The sequence below is a fragment of the Elaeis guineensis genome, chromosome 4 (assembly GCF_000442705.2).
Source record: "Elaeis guineensis isolate ETL-2024a chromosome 4, EG11, whole genome shotgun sequence".
NCBI classification, from domain to species: domain Eukaryota; kingdom Viridiplantae; phylum Streptophyta; class Magnoliopsida; order Arecales; family Arecaceae; genus Elaeis; species Elaeis guineensis.
The window spans coordinates 13,233,215-13,254,036 of record NC_025996.2 but is presented as its reverse complement, the minus strand read 5'-3'; the positions used below and the strand labels follow the sequence as shown (position 1 = coordinate 13,254,036).

Genomic DNA, 20,822 nt, shown 5'->3' with positions numbered 1-20,822 from the left:
GCCAATAGGTTCAGCTTTTCATTTGTTTTCCCTTTACCTCCTAGAAGATGCAAATAGGATTCGAACCCCTTTCCGTCTCTGACACAATTACAGCCATTGCACCAGCTTAAAATGGAAAAGGCACGGCTTGGTATGTCAGACTCCCACTTGCAGAATTTGGAGAGCGTCAGATATATCCCTCCTTTAGCATGCAAAAAGTTAGCTTCATATTTTGAGCCCGTAATTTTTGTCATAATGGAGTACCTTTACTGTTGCAGCAATCATCATCTGCATGGGTGCACGTCAGATGATGATAATCTGTAGGAAATTTTGCTCCCCATATCCTTCTTCATAGGGCATGCCGTGGCTGGCAAACTGATCAGCTACAGCATTGACTTCACAAAAAAAGGTGTATGAACTTCCAAGAGAGGTAAACCCAAGTCACATAACATAATCATTAAGCAATGCATATGTTGATGCCTCAGCTCAGAAGATTTTGCACAGATAAGCCGGTTGGAATTCCAAGCACATCAGAATAACTGGACTTCCGAGCATGCCTTAAAGGTAAGGATCATCCAACTGAATTAGCACATTCCGGAACCTAATGCATTTTATTCGTCTGCCATTACGCTCAAATAGCCTTCATTGAGTCAAAATCCGATGCAGTAATAACAGTTCTGGATTTATGCTTCTATTCAAGCACACCGAACGCGAGCACCATGTACCCGGCAGAAAAACAGCCAAAAAATAGAAAAACGAAAAATATATGAAAAGAAAAATAACTATGCAATTGGGAAGCCATGCTTGAGTTGCATTAACTTCAATTCAACAGCAGCATGCTCAACGAGCAGCTGACTCTAATTATTTTTCTTGCAAGTGCCGCTCTAGCTCGCTAATTCTGGCCCGCAGTAAAAATTTGGTTAGTGGCAAATTGAGACAACATCAGTCCATGAGCCCACAAGGGCCCTGCAAATTCCAACCCCCAAACAAGCCATAAGCATTGAAAACCAAGATGAGAAAAAAGAGAGAGCATAAGTTAGCAACTAATGAACACAGAAGATTGATTTTTCAGTTATTTATTAAAGGGGCAAACAGGTTAGGAATTCAAAACAAGCACCATACCAATGATGTGATAATTTGCAACTAAAATCAGTATTGACATGGGGATCTTTGCCAGTTTTTGTCCATACCTATTTTGACATGGGGGAACAACTTGGCTTCCTCATGGTATCGTCATCTTTCAATATATCGTTGCGCAGCTAGCAACAGCAACAAGAGTTAGGATCAAAGATAAAAAGGATTCTAAGTGGAAAGAGAAGAAGACATGCAGATATTACTAAGAGGAAAATAGATGCTAGTTGCAAGGTATTGACAAAAACTAGCAAAGAGAATGGCGGTTGGAAGTTAAATACATATTGACATCGAAGAAATAAGGAATTGCTGATTACGGAAACATAAGGAATGGAAACCTCAGTAGGATCAAATGCATACTTTATATATTGCATCCAGACCGCAACATAGCCTTCTGAGTGGACTGACTTCTCGGTTCTTGAGATGTGAATTTTATAGGCACATACATCTACCCCCAAAGTTTGACTCTTTATATAGTAACATTAGCTTAGAATTGCCATCAAGCCTGACTCCCGACAAGGCACATTCATCACACTATTCATGTGTTTCCTACTGCAAATCTGGTCATACAATCTTACGGTTGCGCCATTGAACTAGATTTGTCGTTATTGAAGGAATTCCCCAGTTTCGCCGAGTTACCGGCCGTGCCACATACTTGCTGTCCATGAATATCCGAGAGTCACGGTGGAAAAGAATTGGTGACATTTAATTACTACCATCGTCTATCGTTCCTTAATTTGTACAAAATTATTCTAAGATGTGTTAATATTATCTTTTATTTTATCAACTTTGATGATTCAAGTGGAATTTTACCTCATTTTTATTAACACTGCATAATGACATAACCATCAGTCCAATAACCTACTATAAATTATATTTGATCTCACCATGCCGCTAGGCAATCAACAAAGCTTCTTCTTTTTTTTTTTTTTTTTCCAGAAATATTTTATTCTACCAGCGAAGCTTTCTCTGTATTCTTTCTATTTATTTATATTCTCGTTTTCGAACGCAAGTGACACGTCCTCTTTTAGTTGTCTCTTACTCCCCGAGAAACTATTGTCTGGACAAACAGTCCAGCTGTCCTGGCGTTACTGGAATAAAACCAACAATAAAAAGCCAGCTAGGTAATCATCTTTCTAGACCTAAACGACTCTGGCGGAACATCAAACGCGTACAGCCGACGCTGTTCACTGTGCGCGAGCAGAGATGCCTGGAAACAATTTGGAAGTAGAAAAGAAGTGAGAAAAAGAAAACAAAAGGACCAGCGGAGAAGGAGAGAAACCTCTCGGCTTCTTGTTTTTTCGCCGGACGCCCCTCACTCTCCTCTCCGTGCTTCCGCCCTCGAGTTTGATTCGGTCGAGAGATCGCTCTCTCTTCGGTGATGGCTCCGGTCTCCGCCCTTGCGAAGTACAAGCTGGTGTTCTTGGGGGATCAATCGGTGGGGAAGACCAGCATCATCACCAGATTCATGTACGACAAGTTCGACAACACCTACCAGGTAGATACCTTTCCTCGATCCATGATCTAGGGTTTGATCTTTTCCATTTTTCTTTTATATTTTCTTCATGGTTTTTTTGCTCCGTAGAAGTGTAGATCTCATCGGATTTTTTTTTTTTTTTTTTAAAAGTAGTAATCGGTATTTTCGTCTAGGGTTTGGTGATTTTGATAAGCGTTGGATCGAGATTGATCTCTTCTGTTTTGATCTGCATTTTTGGTTTAGGGTTTGCCCGATCGATTATAGTTGTATCGGTTCAAGTGTTTCGGGGATCTTTTTGGGGCAATTTGTATGATTTATTATTATTATTTTTTAATATGGACGATTGCACATATGAGATCTACCTCTCGAATTGCCCGTTCTTGAAATGACATCAGCTGGTTTGATTTTTTTTTTTTTTTTTTTAAACACCCAGGATAGGAAAAGCCAACGCCTAATTAGCTAAACGGGAATAGCAAGATTTGAGTGGAGTTGAATACTATTTTTGGGAATTTTTATTATATTTCTATATCTTGGTGCATTGACGTATGGCATGGACACCCAACCATCCTTCCAGATTTGTCATCCAAGATACTTCACCCAGTTGTATAAAAATCAGTGCCCTGCAGAATGTGATGAATACTGTCATTATGTTGGGGGTGGGCCGTGGGGTTGGGGGTGGGGGAGTGGGGGGGATAGAAACCAGCATGTATTGGGACATTCCTTTCTTCTGTTGCTAGTTGTTGATGGTTGATAAATTCTCTTTGATCTGGATTTATGTATGAAAGATATTATGAAAATTATAGTTAGAAATGATTACTTGTGTTTTAGCTTCTGCAAAGTACATGGTATTCAAAATAACAATTAGATGAACCCTGATTGACTATATATAAACATGCTTTTTTGCTAGATGGCCTAATTAGGGCTCTCATAATTTAGCATGAACCATTGTGCTCTTTATTTTAAAATATTGAAAAACATTAGGAAACAAATTTTAAAAATCTCTATAATGGAGAACAAGTAAACTACCTCCGTGGCACATGGCATATTAGAAAAGATAAAATACAGAAAATGAAAAGTAGACCAAATAAAAAAGAGAAATTAAAAAAAAAAACACAGTTATGTGTTCTTGACATATAGGGAAAAATTATTGTCAAGGTAAAATGCAAAGTTTAGATATAGCAATAAAATAACTATCCTGCAGTCCTTATGAGTTCTTGAACCCCAATTCAAAAATCCATGTGACTTAGCATCAGCTTCAAATCATGCAACCCTTATAAATTCTATGTTCACAAAAAGCTTTTTTTTTTTGGAAAGTAATTACTATGAACCATCTAAACACAGCAATCTTGAAGAAATTTTAAGTATTAATGTTGATCGGAATTATATATGTCTTCTTTGAATTATAGAAAACATTACGTTCACTTATAATTGTGTAAAATTTATATAGTTATATTATAAAGAGAAGCTTAGTGTATAAGACTCTTGCCATTGGAGGGTTGGGGAAGGTTCAGATGTAAACAGCCTTGCCCCACACATAGAGAGGCTGTTTATGTGTTTCGAACCCACATAAACAATGGAGCAATCTTAGTGTTATTATGAGTATGCCTATTTACTTTTGTGTCCATGGATGGAAAGGTTACATGATAATTGTAGCTTGATTTAGTCTCGATTGATCCAACTGAAGATGGAGTCCAACTGAAGATGGAGTGTGATTAGTTTGACCTGAATTTAAGACTGACTTCAACTAAGCCAACCAATATCTAGCCCATAGTTCTTGTGCTTTTAACTAACCCAACCCATATTTCTTAAATTTGCAAACCGTATTTCTAGTATTTCTGATGACACCAACTGAGGTTTAATCTTTATGTGGAATATGATCTCTCTTTCAACTTATATGCCTAATGTGGGGCCTGGGTCGTAAAATGTTAACCCAATTTTAAGTTTGGTTGTCTCTGGAGGCTTATGCAATTTTCCCACCTTGAATTAAACCTAGTCCTTCATGATTCAGCTCCCAATTGATCTAACTACATCTAGCCCTTTGTTTTAGGTTTTCTAACTAACACAGCTCATATGTAATCCAAAATCTGTAGCTTCTTACCTAATTCAAGCCAAATGTAATTGACATTTCATGGACTTCCTTCCTGACCTGGCTTAAGTCTTGTTCAAACCAATGTAACTCAACCTGGTCCAGCCAAAATAATCAAAATTTTGGGTTGAAGATTTTTAAGTTGGCATCAAGTTTGGTTAATTGAATAAATTATCATGACAAATCAAATCTGAATTGGGTACTTTTGAGTTGGGTTGGGTTAGGTAAGAAGACCAAAGCAACTTGACCTGACTGGGTTACTAACTTCATGACATAAATAACTCATATTTCAAAAGCTTCTAACCATCTCAACCCATGTGTAATCCACATTTTTGAATCTTCTTGCTGGTCTGACCTGAATGTAATTTATGTTCTATAGAATTTGGAATACCTTCTTGATTGAACTCTAGTTGTGCCTGAACCAATAACTTGACCGGATCAAAACTTGAGTTTGATTTTAAAATTTGAACTTGGATTCTTCATTCCACATGCAAACCTAGAGTTTTTTCATAGGATGTGAGAATAGCAATGGAGCTACATTGTTCTCGAAAGAGGGGCCAAATGCACTTAATATGTCAAAAGAAATTTCAGACAGAGTTTAAGCTGATTACAGATTGAAACATGTTAGTCAACAATAACAATTTTAATATTTATTTTGAAGGGAAAAATACGTAGGTATCCATGATCACATATTCCTGGTAAGAATAACTTAAAGTCTGACAAGCTACAAATCCATGAAAAGCAGAGATTTGAATAAAGAAAATCATAAAGAGAATAACCTAAACATAGATAGTATGAGAGGATAGGCTGAGAGAGCGGCTCTTGCAGGGGGTTATGGAGTAGCCACATGAGGTATGTGTATGATATTAGGTGGCAGACTCCCTTTTATGGTAAAAAATCTCCTAATCAAGATTTTCCATACCGTGCCGAACCGGCCGATACACCCCGTATCGTACCGAACTGACGGGGAACCTATACGATTCAGTCGGTAAATTCGATACACGGGCAGTATGAAAGAAAAAAAGAGGAAAAGTGAGAAAGAGAGAGAGGAGGAGAGGGAGGGAGGTGGGAGCTGTCGGAGGCCGGCGATGGCCGGCTGCGGCCATCGAAGGGCTTTCGAGCTCGTATCGCTTGATAGGGCTTTCAAGAGAGCGAGAAAGAGAGAAGCGCTCGGAGGAGGGGCGAGGGACCTACCAGACGGACGGTGCCTTCGTCGCGAGGGCCCCGGTGGCCGGCGAGCCAACGCCGATGGCCTGAGGGCGGTTGAGCGGTGGAGTTGTCTGCGGCTCCGCCCTCTTCTTCTTTTTCGAAATAGATGACCGTCTGTTTCGATTTTTTATTTTTTATTTTGGTTTTAAACTTATGAAGTTGGCAACCTAGTTGCCGACTTAAGAGTTTTTTTTAAAAAAAATACAAAAATCGTGAAGCCGGCAAACTATTTGCCGGCTTCACTTAAAACTAGGTTTTTTAAAATAATTTGCGAAACAGGGGCGACGCCCCTGTTTCACGCCCGCGGCGCCGCGCGCGTGGACTGCGCCCTCCGACGACCATGGCGGCCAGCCGGAGGCATCCGACGGCCCCGCCGGCTCCTTCCCTCTCTCTTTTTCTTTCTTCCTTTTTTTCTCTGTATTTTTCTCTCTCTCTCTTTTTTTCTTCCGATTCGGATTCGTTTGCCTTTGTTGGTTCGGTACGGTATGAAATCGCATCGATCCATACGCCGGCTGGCCGTACGGCCGACGGTACCGGTTCAGCATACCTTGCTCCTAATTGATTATGAAAACAGATTTTGTGATATGAAATGAGACTAGGTTGATTAGTTATATAAGTTCAGGTTTTATTTTAAGTAAGATTTTGTATCCAGAAGAGTCTAATATGAGCAATTTATAATATAAGAATGGTTATTCATCAAGGGCAGATGGGAGGTTGATTGCCTAATTAAAAGGAGTTGCCTAATAACTTCAAATTACTAATAAGAGGAGGGGGACCATATATCTATTTATTTATTTATTTTTTGGGGGGGGGGGGTAGGTTGCAAATAATTTAGTGGAGGTCATGTCAGATTTTTAACTATATATTTGAATAAATTTGACATATCTATTGGAGAAAAGGGGGGGAGGGGGGTGCTGGAGTCCCCTCACCCCTTTGGCTCCATCATTGGAATGTTGCACCAGAGGTGAATTATCTATTATCTGCTTTCCAAAACCTTTATTCATATCAATGCAGCCTAATGAAATTTATAGAAATAAACTGATAAATGACATCTAACAATGCCTCCTTATTCACTACGATAGTCAGCATCTTGGTTCATTTCCAAATTATTGTCGATATTTATTTCTTGGGAGCTATCTTTTTCTATATAAAATGAGGTATCAACGTTTACGAATCATTGGCATATTAAGCAGCTTAAATTCATCACTTATGTCTTTTAGATTAGTGGGAAAACTTTATCTTAATTCTTAATTGGCTGACCTGCCAAAGCTTGAAAACCAATTTTGACTTTGTCTTGATTCATTTCAGTTTGCCATTGAGTCTACTCTCGAAAATTGTTTGTTTTTCCCTTTTTGTGCCTGACTTATCAGACACATTTAACATAACCTTTAGGGACTCTTATTAGACTTATGAAATTTTAAGTTGCTGTGACCTGATGAAATCCATCATATGTTTTAATTTTAAATTAACTTTTTATGTCGATGCATGTTGTGTTAGTTCATTTCTCATTTCTATTCAGCTCTTGCTTTAAAATTTTACTTTTTCAAATGGTTTTATACATTGTATTATAGTGATCAGGCATCTTTTAAATTACCCTTTTTAAGATGATGGTTAGGCTTGATGTTAAAGAATCTATTTGAGGTCTTTCAAACTGTTTTGTGAGATGGCATGACTGTGCAGTCTTTAGAAATTAGCTGGATTATGGTTCTCATTAATATTCTTCAAAAAAGCTTAGATGAACAGGCATCTTTTAAATTACAGATGGACAGAGAATTTCCTTTGGAACTGTTAATTGAATGTATCTCTTTGTGTATTCCCAGAAAATGAGGACAGGAGTTTGTTGTACAACTTATTTATTTGGTCAATAATCAAGTTGCTCTGTCATCTTTTCTTGCTCTCATTATCATTTCAATGTTCTACCATACTTGTAGAATAAAGGAAGTTAATTTATTTTATTATATTTATTTTTATTCTTTATGTGTGATGTTCTTACAAGTCTTTTATTCTTGGTGAACAGGCTACAATTGGCATTGATTTTCTATCTAAAACTATGTACCTTGAAGATCGAACTGTCAGACTGCAACTTTGGTATGGCCATGGCTTCATTTCATGTTACGCCTATCTAATAAAATGCTTCTATCTTCACAAAAAAAGCATAACGTTATTACTCTAGTCATGCATACAGTTCTACTGTTTGCTGCATACAACATCAACATTTATTTCGCAAATTTTTTACTATTTATGTTTGTGTTAGTTCATTAGGGTCTTCATTCACTATAGTCATAATGGTTAGGGCTGTCAAATGAATGAGCCGTGCATGAACAGCTCATATTTGGCTCAAGATTCAGCTTGAATTGGATTTGCTTGATTAGTTTATGAGCCGAACATGAGCTCAAGTTTAGAGCTCAAAACATAAACGAGCTGAAAACATGCTAAGCCAATTTGCTTGTACTCAAGTTCAATATGGCTTGAAATTAGTATATAAAGATAAATACATATATGTCTTATCATTTAATGACTTATTTATATAAATATTTTCCTCTTTCCTTTTGAATCTACTATATTGAAGATGAATTATCTCTGCCACAGATCCCAATCTAATGGCTTGAGATGGGCTATAAATTCCTAAGGATACATGACCAGAAGCCCACTAGCCCTAACCCTTGTGAATTCTCTTTTCTTGAAAGAATCCTCTCTCATCTAGTTTTTCCTTCCCTTCATACCTTAGATTAGTCTATAAAGATAAAATTAAGTGTATATATTATCAATTAGTGACTTATTTTATACAGATGTTTCTCTTTTTCCCTTTGAATCTACTACATTGAAGATTAGTTATCTCAGCCACAGATCTAGATCTTGGCTTTGATTGGCTATAAATTTTTAAAGATACATGGCCAGAACCATGCCATCTCGAACTCTAGTGAATGCTCTAATCTTAAAGGAACATTCTTACCTCTATTCCTTCCCTTCCTTTGGCCCTCTCTCATTCTTACATTATGGATTTTGGGTTCTGGCTTAATCCTCTTGAGCTCCACCGCATTCCTTTGGTTGATCTTGAAATCTGGCCTTTCTGTTTGTTTTGGCCTCAACACCAATGCTGCTGCCTTTTCCTCCTTTGCTTGATGAAAAATCTATTGTTGTTCCACCTTGATGTTGGTGTTGTCCTTTGATCTTCCAAGCCAGCACCCCTATCTTAAGCTACCAACCCACTGCCCCTTGGCTGCTTTGTCTCAACCAAGGTTCACCAAACTAGTACCGAAAGGCGTACCGGTTGGCAACCAGGTAGGCACAGTATGGGTTCATAATATTCCATTTTGGGGTGTATGGGGGAGGGATGAGAGAGAAGAAAGGAGTAGGAGGAGAGGTAGGGGGATAGAGAGAGGTCAAGAGAGAGGTCTCCAAAGCCCTTGTTAATTTCATTTTGTTTTGGGGGTGGGAGTGGGAGAGGAAGGGGGAGGGCCGAGGAAAATCCTAACCCCAGAGAGAGAGAGAGAGAGAGGTGCATCGGGGGCAGTGATGCTTGAGAGGGGGGAGGGCGAGTAGCATGAAGTGGTTGTGAGCGTGGGGGTGCGGGGGCTATTATCGTGATCTGTGGGGAGAGGGGTCTCTTGAAGGATCGTGAATTGATTTGGTGGGCTATTTACCAAGCCAGTAGGGTTTATTAAAATTGGAGCCGTTCGGCCTATTTACCAAGTTGACAGGGCGAACCATTTCGGTTCCCCATTGGTTAGGTTCGGTATGCCCTGCACCAGACAGTTCAGGGTGGCGTCAACCATGGTCTGCACCACCTCCCATGTGACCTCAGACCCCCTCTTTCACATGCTCTCAATACCAAACAAGCTTATCAAGCTATGCTTAATCAAGCTCAATTGAGCTAGAACCCCTATAGCGCTTGAGCTTGAGCTTGAGCTGTCCTAATAGTGTGTTCAGCCATGCTCAAGCTTACCCATCTTGCTCGAGTGTGGCTCCTTTACTCACCTAATAATTCCTCCATTACAGATTCTTTTGATTAAAATAAAATAGTATCATCTCATTTTGTAGCTTTCAATTATAAGAGGACCTTCAGTTGATAATATTTCTTTTCTCCTCATTTGCCTTCTTTTGCATCATGGTCCGTGATTTTTATTTTTATTTTTATTTTTTTGCTTTTGAATTTTGATATCTGGAAAGAGATTTCATAAAATTTTTTGAGATGTTTTGTTCTACCCCATACTTCTGTTCCTCTGATTTCAGTTCATTCATGTCGTGAACATCTGCTAATTTACTGGCACTCAGCCGATCTTGATACCACATGAAATTCAGTTAGAGATGATGTTCCAGCAAATGTAGGTCCAGTGATTAGGTTAAAAGATCTTTCACTTTTGTATCAATTTTAAGCAGCATATTTTAATTTCAAAAAGAAAGTGGCATCGACATTTTGAGCATTCAGTTGAAAGTTCAGTTTTTAGTCTCATGTCTATGCTCCTCTTTTAATTGTGTTTTCATTAATTGATATGTTCCTCTACACCTCCCGTTCCCCATCCTACAATTTCAAGATGCCAAGCTTAGCAATTGTGATGTAAGTAGTTCCATAAAGGACTCTGTATTTGTGTTGTTTGCTTATTTTATCATTGAAAGTGAAGCAATACTCAGAGTTTCAGTTCCTTAACATTTGTTCTTTAAACCTTTTGCATGACTTCCATGAAGATAGGCTAAATGCTTATTATGATTAATATTGAATGGGTAAATTAAATATGAGATGGGCAAAATAATGCAAACATGTTAGGTCTAAAATGATAAAAGCAGTAGAATGCTATAGGCAACTCGAGGCATTTTATTCTATACAGCTATATGACATGGTCTCCTATTATGACCTTTTTTTTGGACAATCCTTTCTCTTACTTTTCTTCATCCACAGGGATACAGCTGGGCAGGAGAGATTTAGGAGCTTAATTCCAAGCTACATTCGGGATTCTTCTGTTGCCGTCATTGTGTATGATGTCGCAAGTATGTTTCCTACTAATGCATTTAAAGAAATAAAGAATCAATTTATATTTTCTGGCAAATTTGTCTCATAAATTCACAATGACCATTTCTAATGTTTAAAGTATCTTGGGCAGTGAAGTGCTACTTGTTAGTTTCTTGTGATTTTTTCAAATGCTTGAGAACCTATGTTAACAAGTCTTATATGTAAGATTAGAGTGTATATTATGTTCTTTTATAAGTACATTAGATTCTGTATTGCATGTGGGAACTTTTAATTGATTACTTCTTTTTTTTTCCCAAAAAAAATTGCAGGCCGACAATCTTTCTTAAATACTTCAAAGTGGATTGAAGAGGTTCGCACAGAGAGGGGTAGTGACGTTATCATTGTCCTTGTTGGAAACAAAACAGACCTTGTTGACAAGAGGTGATCAATGATTGTCTTGTTATGTATTTACTTGAGTTTGGTGATCTTTTCAAATTGCTACGGTTAGGTTTTGGTTTTTCTCTTTTTTCTTTCCCTTGCTTTTTCCTTCAGTATCATGAGTTCCGTCAACAAGGGAATTTATGAGTGTGGGAAGACTAATTGCACAATCATGTCATGTTCACAAGATTGGTAAAAGGGCTTGTAGAATTGTTCTATCTGGACATTAGAAATGTAGTTGAGTTACGCATAGATTGGATGCATAAAACTATGACTTTCTGGGTTGGGAGAGAAATAGCTAATTTGCAGTGAGGGTTAATTTTTGACTCTTTATGATACTTATGATGCGGTGGTCCCTGAGAAGACAGGTGACTGTACATCTTATTTTCTTGCAGGAGTTTTGTTTTTGTTGTATACAAGGGACTAAACTAAACTAGACCGATAAACGTATTCCTTCCTAGGAGTTGTTCTCTTGAAGCATTCTTTTGTTGCAGAGTTAACTGATGTTTTTTACCTGATGATTGAGATTTTTGATTACAGTATATCTTTTCATCTCTTCGTGATTCAGTTGATCCTACATGCATGATGAGCTTTTTGGAAGGATTGAACATGATCAAGTCAATGTGGTAGTTTGTCGATGTTAACTGGAATTTCATCTCTCCTGGTTTCCCTTTGAAAGGGCTGATATGTACATCATTTTATGGAGTAATTTATGTAGTCTGTTGGAAATAGAGATTATATATATACCAGATCTTTCATTAATTGCTTATTTGCATTGGTGGACTGATGCAAGGAACTGGATGCTATGCAACATTTTTATCTCATAGACACAGGACTATCTTGTTGTTTATCATTTTTTTCTCAATGCTATATTGCTCCTCTGCAACATTCAGTGTGGCACTTGAACATTCCTCTGGGTGTTGCTTTTACGTGGTAACATTCCTCACCCATGCTGCATAATACATTTCAGAATTTGTTATATGAGATGTGCATCCATGATAATTGTCTCAAGCTTTTTCTACTAAAAGTTTTGATAATGAATTTAACTTTTCTGAAGCATTTTCTGCAAGTTCTGAAAATGAGCAAAAACAGTACTTGTGAAATATTGTCATATGTTTCTTGGACAATGCAATTCATGTATTTACACTTTCTTTCATGTGTTATTGTGTCTGGTTAGAGATTTTTGAACAGTGCACATGCAAAGGGTAGAATTTCCACCTCATGTTGGTTATTTTAGTGGCACTAATTTTATTCAGATTAAGCATGGATAGGTTGGTCCGGTAAGATGAGAACTTTCCAAACAAAATTGTTCAAATTTATAATTTGCATTACCGTCAACACAAAAAGAGAAAATATTCTAGATTTCTATTAATACATTTATTACAAGAATCGATTTATATTTGTAGTCCACTTAAGAATTAGATCATTGCAGGGTTAACTATCTTAATGGATTGGCAAAAGCTTTGATGAGGCAGAAAAGGATAACTTGTTTGTAGTAACTGCCAAGTGCCAACAATATGTTCTGTTTGTTTACATCACTCTGCATGAATAAACTTTCATATGGAAGCTAGGATGTTATCTAATCATCCAGGTTTACTAGAGCTTGTCTTTGCACCTGTCTTTTTCATTCCATTTACATAATAATTATCTGTCCAAGTTACTCAGAATTAGAGCTTGTATGTGCAACAAAAGGTCTGAAGTTTTCAATGTAAAATATCTCTGGTACCTCCACTGTTGGTAACTATTTAGTTGTTTACAGTTATGTGGTTGATGCAACAGGCAAGTCTCAATAGAGGAAGCAGAAGCCAAAGCTCGAGATCTTGGTGTCATGTTTATTGAAACAAGTGCCAAAGCTGGCTTCAACATAAAGGTGAATTTTTCTCACAAAATTGCTTTTGCCTCCATTGGAGTGTGTTTGTCTGGCATGCTGAATAGGTTGTTAGCTTTTGTATCAGAGAACACATTGCCACAAATTTTGGGGGTTTGTTTGGTTGGGATATATCAGATTACGGGGTAATTTAATGATTTTTAGGAATCATTTCTGAAAAAAATAATTGCAAGGGGAAATAAATTTTATCATGTTTGTTTGGTGAGAAAATTATTTAAGAAAGTGACATCGAAAAAAGATTACTATATTTGGTTGGAGCCAATTTTATATGGAAATATTGTTGAATTTTCAATAATGCCCTTAAGTAAACAATTTAGATAATTACTTTTTTTTTCAGTCCATTTGTTGGCTATTTATGGTCCATCTACATAAACATTATCAATATTTGCTATTTCGAATATTGAAATATGCTTACACGAGTTAATGTATATTTTTAAATTAATTATACATATATTAGAAATTATATTTTTAGTATAAATAAAAGTTAGTATGTTTTGCTATATATATAATATATTGATAATTAATAAATATTTGTTAATTATTTATCAATAGTTAATATTTATTAGCAAATATACTAATATATTAAATATATTATTATTTATAAATATTATTAATCAATATATGAATATATATTTATAATATATTAGTGTAATATTGATATTATAATCAATATTAATTATATTAATATAACTAATATAATATTAATATTATATAAATGAGGGTATTTTCGTCAAGAAATGATATTTTTAGAATACAGCCAGTTGGTAATCCGGCATGGAAAAACAAATACCATCTCAATTGTGGAAATTGTTTGATTTTCTTTTTCAGAAAAATAGACATGGGATCCACTATTTATTTTACCATCTCTCATCGATTTTTAGTACCAAATATGGTAACCTGACATGGGTTTTATTTTCCCATCCCAGATTTTCCCCAACCAAATGGGCTCTGGTTGTGCATGCATCCAAGCAAGGAGGTGCATAACCTTAGTGCAGACTGCTTCCTAAAATTGCCTCCAACACTCAACTGCTTAGGAGGCATGCTTATGGAATTTGTGATGTCCGATCAAAATGTATCAAAGATGGAATATGAATTTCTCGATACATTATTTTTTTATAAAATTCTTGAACTTTATGTTGAACAAGAGACAGATATGTGCAGCAATATTGGTTGCTCGTGCAATTAGGTTCTTTTCTTGAGAAACCAGTTTTACTACTAGGAAAAAACTGTCACTAGATATATGAGGAGCAACTAGAAACCATTAGCTTCCAGTTTCCCAAGTTTTTCCTTTTTGTTTTGTTAGGATTTTTTTCATTTTATATTGGGACATTTTTTCAATTAATTCTGGTTGTTTCCTGCACCAAATTGGCAACTAATAACTGCTTTGTTACTTCAGGCATTGTTCCGGAAGATTGCTGCTGCACTGCCAGGGATGGAGACTCTCTCGTCTACAAAGCAGGAAGACATGGTTGATGTGAACTTGAAGGCTACCAATGTAAATTCATCCCAGTCACAGGGGTCATCTGGAGGATGCAATTGCTGATGCTAATCGATGATCTGCTATGAAGTTTCAAGTGCTTCAGCTGGATTTGCATTGACACTTATCACCTTCTTTATAGAACTGCACGGACCTTCTCAGAAAAGAAATGGGCGACTTAGGTTGTGCTGGGTGAATCACTCTTGTCTATTTGTGTCAGTTTATTTCTAGCATTTCATATATAATTTCTAGTTCATGAAGAGATCTTTTAGTATTGTAATTGCAGAGAGTGGTACCAAGAGGACTATCAGAAACATATAAAACAATTGTAGGTACAGGTGCAGCAGTTATTTCTTGTCTTCAGGAGTATAGGCAGAAAATATGTAGTTAGATCATTGACATTTTCATATTTATTACCTGAATTGCTGGTAGTGACATCATTGCATCCATTACTGGTAGTTCTGGCACTGGACTATGTGAAGGTGTTGATCTCTGCTGCCGTTCATCATAGTGGAAGATTCTGGCTAGTTCAGTAAAGAGAATTTTGATTTAAACTAGTGCGATGCAAAAGAGTGATTAGTTGCTGAAAGTGAGAATTTGTTATTGCTGTTGGTGCTCTGTTAGACACTTCTTGATGTTTCAAATAAAGCTATATGCTTAATTACAATTTTTGAATGTTTTTATTGCTTTTCATGCTTTTTACATTCTGAGATCCGGTCAGAGGAATCTGTGCATCAAGTCAAATTTTTTTCGCTGTTCGAGCAATTCTTTGTGTACTGCGCGTGGTGATTTGCCCATGCTCAGGCCCGGAGATATCGGTGATTTTTTTTTTTTTTTTTTTGCCAGAGCCAATCACCGACCGCGCACGGTGCACAAAGAATTTCGCTATCCTATTATGATGGCAACATAACAGAACTTACAGAAGCGTCATCGGTGTTCTTGCCCAATTGTTGAAGTGGGACCGATATTGCGGATGATTATTCCATTTAGGTAATGTTTAGGACCTAAAGAGGATCACAAAAGTGATTTTAAGTCATTGCTGATTCTTATAAAGGGATAATTTAATCTTGATGATCTAATATTATCGCATTTGATATGTTATATTTTAGTAATTAAAGATCTTCGAATTGGTATTTTGTATAAATCTAAAATTAGTGATCTGTTTGATATATTTAATAAAATATATTTATTATTTATATAAAATATATTATAATAAATTATTAGCATTTTTATTAATATATTTTATTAATAAATATTTTGTAAAAAGATATTTATTAATCTATAAAAAAATATATTGAGTATTATTATAAAATTAATATCTTTGTTTATATTTATAATATATCATTATTTTATTACTAATATTTATTCTAATCAGAAAAATAAGGCACATAAAAATAATAGATATATAATATAATGATATATTTCTATTATAATTATTATAATTAAATATTAATATGATAATAATATTATCAATAATATAATATTTATTGTAAATATAATATATATAATATTAATATAATATGATATATTATTATTATAATATATAAGTATATTGATATGTTAATTTTTTTTATAGGATTGAAAGTATCCATTTTAGTCTAGGATTATGTTTTGAGTGATCTTAGATGGGTCGGACAATGATTTGAGAAGTGATGGTGATTTGAGGTCATTATCATATAAGATTATCATAATGCAATCAAATATGATAATATCATCATCTCAATTTATATCATTTTTAATCTTTGGACGGTCATCGCATATCAAATGTCCTCTTAAAGTGTGATGTATTTTAATTAATATTTTTCACAATAAGTTATCCCTTTATAATGGCCACCCACTAGAACTGTTATTGGCATTATGATGGTTATAATAGCCATTATTTATCTCCAAAACAACTTTTCAAATGCTGAATATTAAAGTAATTATTAAAATAATGGCTGTTATAACAATACCATAACAAAAAATAACAAATGTTAATGGAAAAGTAATGGTAATATCCTTCCTTTCATTTTTATTAAATAAAAAAATTAGGATCTTAAAATATTTGTGAAGATGAGTTTGAGAAAATTTTGGAAAACATCATTTTATATAAAAAGGGCAAGTGAAAATCATAATCATTATTTATGTTATAAGGGTTTGTTATAATAGAAAGCAATGAAAAGTATTGTGAAATAGTAGGCATTATGTTTTTTTACATTATTTATCTTAATAAACGATGGGGTGATTGAAACCGTTATGACATCTATTTTAACGATTATAACATGATGCGTTGATCTCAAAATCACCCCGGGTTGATCCGCTGCCAACAACAGCACACACGCCGATAGAACAACATGGGAGAACAGAGCCTCTCACCTAGGAATCGCCGTTACCATCTCAACGAGTGAAACAATCTGACGAACACATGATGCTCGTCCCAACAAAGTGCTTTCGACACCAAGGGAACGCACACAATGCTGCAGCCAAGACAAGGACCTCCTTGCTCGTGCAATCCCACGGCACAAACCCTAACGCTTACAATCTTACAAATTATTCCGAATCCTCTGCCGTCTCCAACGCTTTGGTTGGGAGTTCGGAGAAGGAAGGAAAAATAAAAAATAAAAAAATATAAATATATATTTTTTGATTGAGAGTTTAAAGAAAAAAAATAACATAATTTTTTTTATCGAAAGTAAAAGAAAAAAAATATTGTAATTTTTTTACTATTATACTTTAAAAAAAATCTAACAAACTCAAAAAAAAATTAAAAACAGACTTATTTTTTAAATTTTTTATTTTTTTTATTTTTATTAATTTTTTTCCTCCACAGATGTTTCAATCGGATGGGAGGCTTAGATGGAATGCTTGAAATAAACTTAGAATTGAAATGTAATATTAATTTTATTTTTTATCATTAAAAAGATAAGATGAAAATTATAAAAAATTTATTAATTTTTGATTCTTTTCTTTTCAATTCCTTTAAATTTGGAGAAAAAAAAATTATGAATTTGAGGAGATTTATATTCCTTTTATTCTTCTTTTTTTTTTTTATTTTTTTATAAAAAAAATTTAATCTAAAAAATAATTTTTTTCTCTCTCTCTCTTTTGGTTACGCGATCGCTACGGTTAGTTGGGTGGGATCATAAAAATCACTAGTGGTGTAATCCGTCCGCCTGGCCTGGCCTGATCTGACTAGTATCAGGAGAAAAAGCACACGGATCTCATGTGCCATGAGTGCGGTAGACGTTTGTCATGTGTCATCTACGAAGGCAATGGAGTCTTTCACCAAAATAATTAAAAAAAATATTTATAAAAATAATATAATTTTTAATTTATTTATCTAATTAATATAAATTTTATAAAATATCATTTTAAATGATATTTTATAGTCCACATCAGCATCCTTTTCCATATAGATGAGGAATAAAAAAAAATAAATTCGTCATTTCAAATGGTGAGTTTATTTTTTTTCAAAAAAAAAAAAAAAAATTATAATTTTAAATTTAAAAAAATTAAAATTTTAATTTTGATTCAAATAGAAATTACCATTTCAAATTAGCGTCCCTATTTCAAATTATTTTTTTAAAAATATATTTGAAAAAAAATTAGTATAAAAAAAATAAAAAACACCATAAAAAAGAAAAAAAAAAAAGAATTGAAAAAAATAAAAATTATAATTCTAAATTTTAAGAAAATAAAAATTTTAAGTTTAATTCAAATAAAAATCATCATTTCAAATTACAATCTCTTTTTAAAATTAATTTTTTTAAAAAAATTTCAAAAAATACTTTAAAAAATTAAAAAAATAAAAATATCATAAAAAAATAAAAAATAAAAAATTATAATTTTAAATTTAAAAAAATAAAAATTTTAATTTTAATTCAAATAAAAAACATCATTTCAAATTACTTTACCCATTTCACATTAATTTTTTTAAAAAAAATATCCCAAAATAATATATCTAAAAAATTTAAAAAATAAAAAATATTATAAAATAGAAAAAAATAGGAAAAAAAAAAAATTATAATTTTAAATTTAAAAAATAAAATTTTTTAATTTTAATTCAAATAAAAAACATCATTTCAAATTACTTTCCCCATTTCAAATTAATTTTTTAAAAAATATCCCAAAAAAATATCTTAAAAAATTTAAAAAAATAAAAATAGAAATAAAAAAGAAAAAAATAAAAAAATAAAAATTATAATTTTAAATTTTTTAAAAAAATTAATTTTAATTTTAATTTAAATAAAAAATATCATTTCAAATTACTTTCTCCATTTTAAATTAATTTTTTTAAAAAATATTTGAAATAAAGAAAAAAAATAACTAAAAAATATTATAAAAATAAAAAAATGAAAAAATGAAAAAAAATTAAATTTTAAATTATAAAAAAATAAAAATTTTAATTTGAATTCAAAAAAATAAAAAAATAAAAAATACCATAAAAAATGAAAAAATGAGAAAAAATGAAAAAAAATAAAAAATTAAATTTAAATTTTTTAAAAAATAAAAATTTTAACTTTAATTCAAATAAAAAATATCATTTCAAATTACTATCTTCATTTTAAATTAATTTTTTTAATTAAAAAATCTCATAAAAATAACTCAAAAAAATAAAAAAATTAAAGATACCATAAAAAAAGAGAAAAAATAAAAAAAAATTGAAATGAAAAATGCCATTTGGAATGGCATTTTCAAAAATGCCATTCCTTTTGGTGTTTTTCTTGCTTAAGACAAAAAAAAAAAACTCCCCTCTTCTCCGACGTCTTCCTTCTCTGCGTCTTCTTTCTTCTCTCCAGCGGCACGGCGGCAAGCTCCGACGGCGGTGAGCTCCCTCTTCTCTCTTTCCTCTTCCTCTCTCTCTTCCTCTTCTCTCCTCTTCCTCTCTCTCTCTCTCCCTCTTTTTCCTTGGCCCACCGGCGACAGCCAGCCGGCGGCGGACCCGCGCACCCCCCATGTCGTTGGCCCACCGGTGGGCCGACGACGACCACCCCGCCCTCCCCTTCCCTTGGCCGGCCGGCCGCCCCTTCCCTTTTCTTGGTCGGCCGCCCCGCCCCTCCCCTTCCCTTGGCTGGCCGCCCCCCCCATCCCCACTCGCGGCGGCCCCTCCCCAGCGGCGACAGCCCCTCCCCTCCTCCCCTTCCCTTGGCCGGCCGCTCGCCCCTCCCCTTTTCTTGGCCGGCCGCCCCGCCCCTCCCCTTTCCTTGGCCGGCCGCCCCGCCCCATCTCCACCCACGGCGGCCCCTCCTTAGCGGCAGCCCCAGCAGTGGCGGCGCCTCCCCAGCGGCGGTCCTGTGGCGGCCGATCGGCGGCGCCCTGCGACGGGTCCACGACGGCGGCCCCACGTGGCCCGACGGTGGCGGCCCTGCACGGCCCTGCGGCGGCCGACCGACGATGACCCTTCGGCCCTCTCCTATTTCGATCTTTTTATTTTTTATTTTTATCTCATTATTTTTTATTTTTTATTTTTATCTCATTAGATTTAGATTTGTTTTAAATTTGATTCGATTCTAATTTAATAATTTTAAAATATATTATATTTCATAAAATTGTAGACTCGTCAGTTGATCAATGTAGGATATTCTACGGTATCCATATAAAATATATATTTGATTATATAGTTTTGTACGGACACCGTAAAATATATATATTGATGAATTGATTATCTAGTTTGGACAGTTTAGGAATTACATTGAATTCTGTAGGTAATTACATTATTCGAACGATATAAAGAGAATTCGAAAAAAATTTCGGACAGTATTTTTTTTAATTTTCTCATACATTTTCAGCCTATGGGGAGAACTAAGGAAAAATACTGTCGAAATTTTTTTTGGTCCCTATTGCGTATCGTTTGATTAATGTAATTAATCTATAGAATTAATATAATTTTCGAATGGGATAGGATCTATCTGTACCTATTTGTTGATGATATGATGCATTTATTATGTAAATCTTTTGAAACGATAAAATAATTACTAATACTAAATTTTTTGATTTTGATTTTGTCATAGATTTCTCTGAGAAAATGATCAGTATTCGATTCGTGTATTATTGTATTATGATGACATGATACAGAATGATGAAACTGATATGCAGTATAGTCATTCTGCAAACCAGATGATTAGAGTATCTTCATCATTATCATGTCAAAAATTATTAGATCATTTATACAGTAGTATTCCTTAGACAAAGAGAAATATGAAATAAAAT

The 20,822-nt window shown here is 34.5% G+C and overlaps 1 protein-coding gene across 1 annotated transcript; it reads left to right on the top strand.

Moving 5' to 3' along the window:
- Positions 1–2,340: 2,340 nt before the first annotated feature.
- Positions 2,341–14,830, top strand: LOC105043817 (ras-related protein RABH1b). Its single transcript, XM_073255584.1, has 6 exons — positions 2,341–2,608; positions 7,900–7,970; positions 10,780–10,868; positions 11,160–11,271; positions 13,048–13,138; positions 14,553–14,830. The coding sequence occupies exons 1-6, from the start codon at positions 2,492–2,494 to the stop codon at positions 14,697–14,699; spliced, it is 627 nt and encodes a 208-aa protein (XP_073111685.1). The 5' UTR covers positions 2,341–2,491; the 3' UTR covers positions 14,700–14,830.
- The last annotated feature ends 5,992 nt before the right edge of the window (positions 14,831–20,822 follow it).

Excerpts from the sequence above, each read along its gene's own strand:
- LOC105043817 (XM_073255584.1), top strand. The coding sequence starts at position 2,492 with ATGGCTCCGGTCTCCGCCCTTGCGAAGTACAAGCTGGTGTTCTTGGGG. Across the intron at positions 2,609-7,899 it reads AGTTCGACAACACCTACCAG|GCTACAATTGGCATTGATTT; the intron begins GTAGATACCTTT and ends CTTGGTGAACAG. Across the intron at positions 10,869-11,159 it reads CATTGTGTATGATGTCGCAA|GCCGACAATCTTTCTTAAAT; the intron begins GTATGTTTCCTA and ends AAAAAATTGCAG.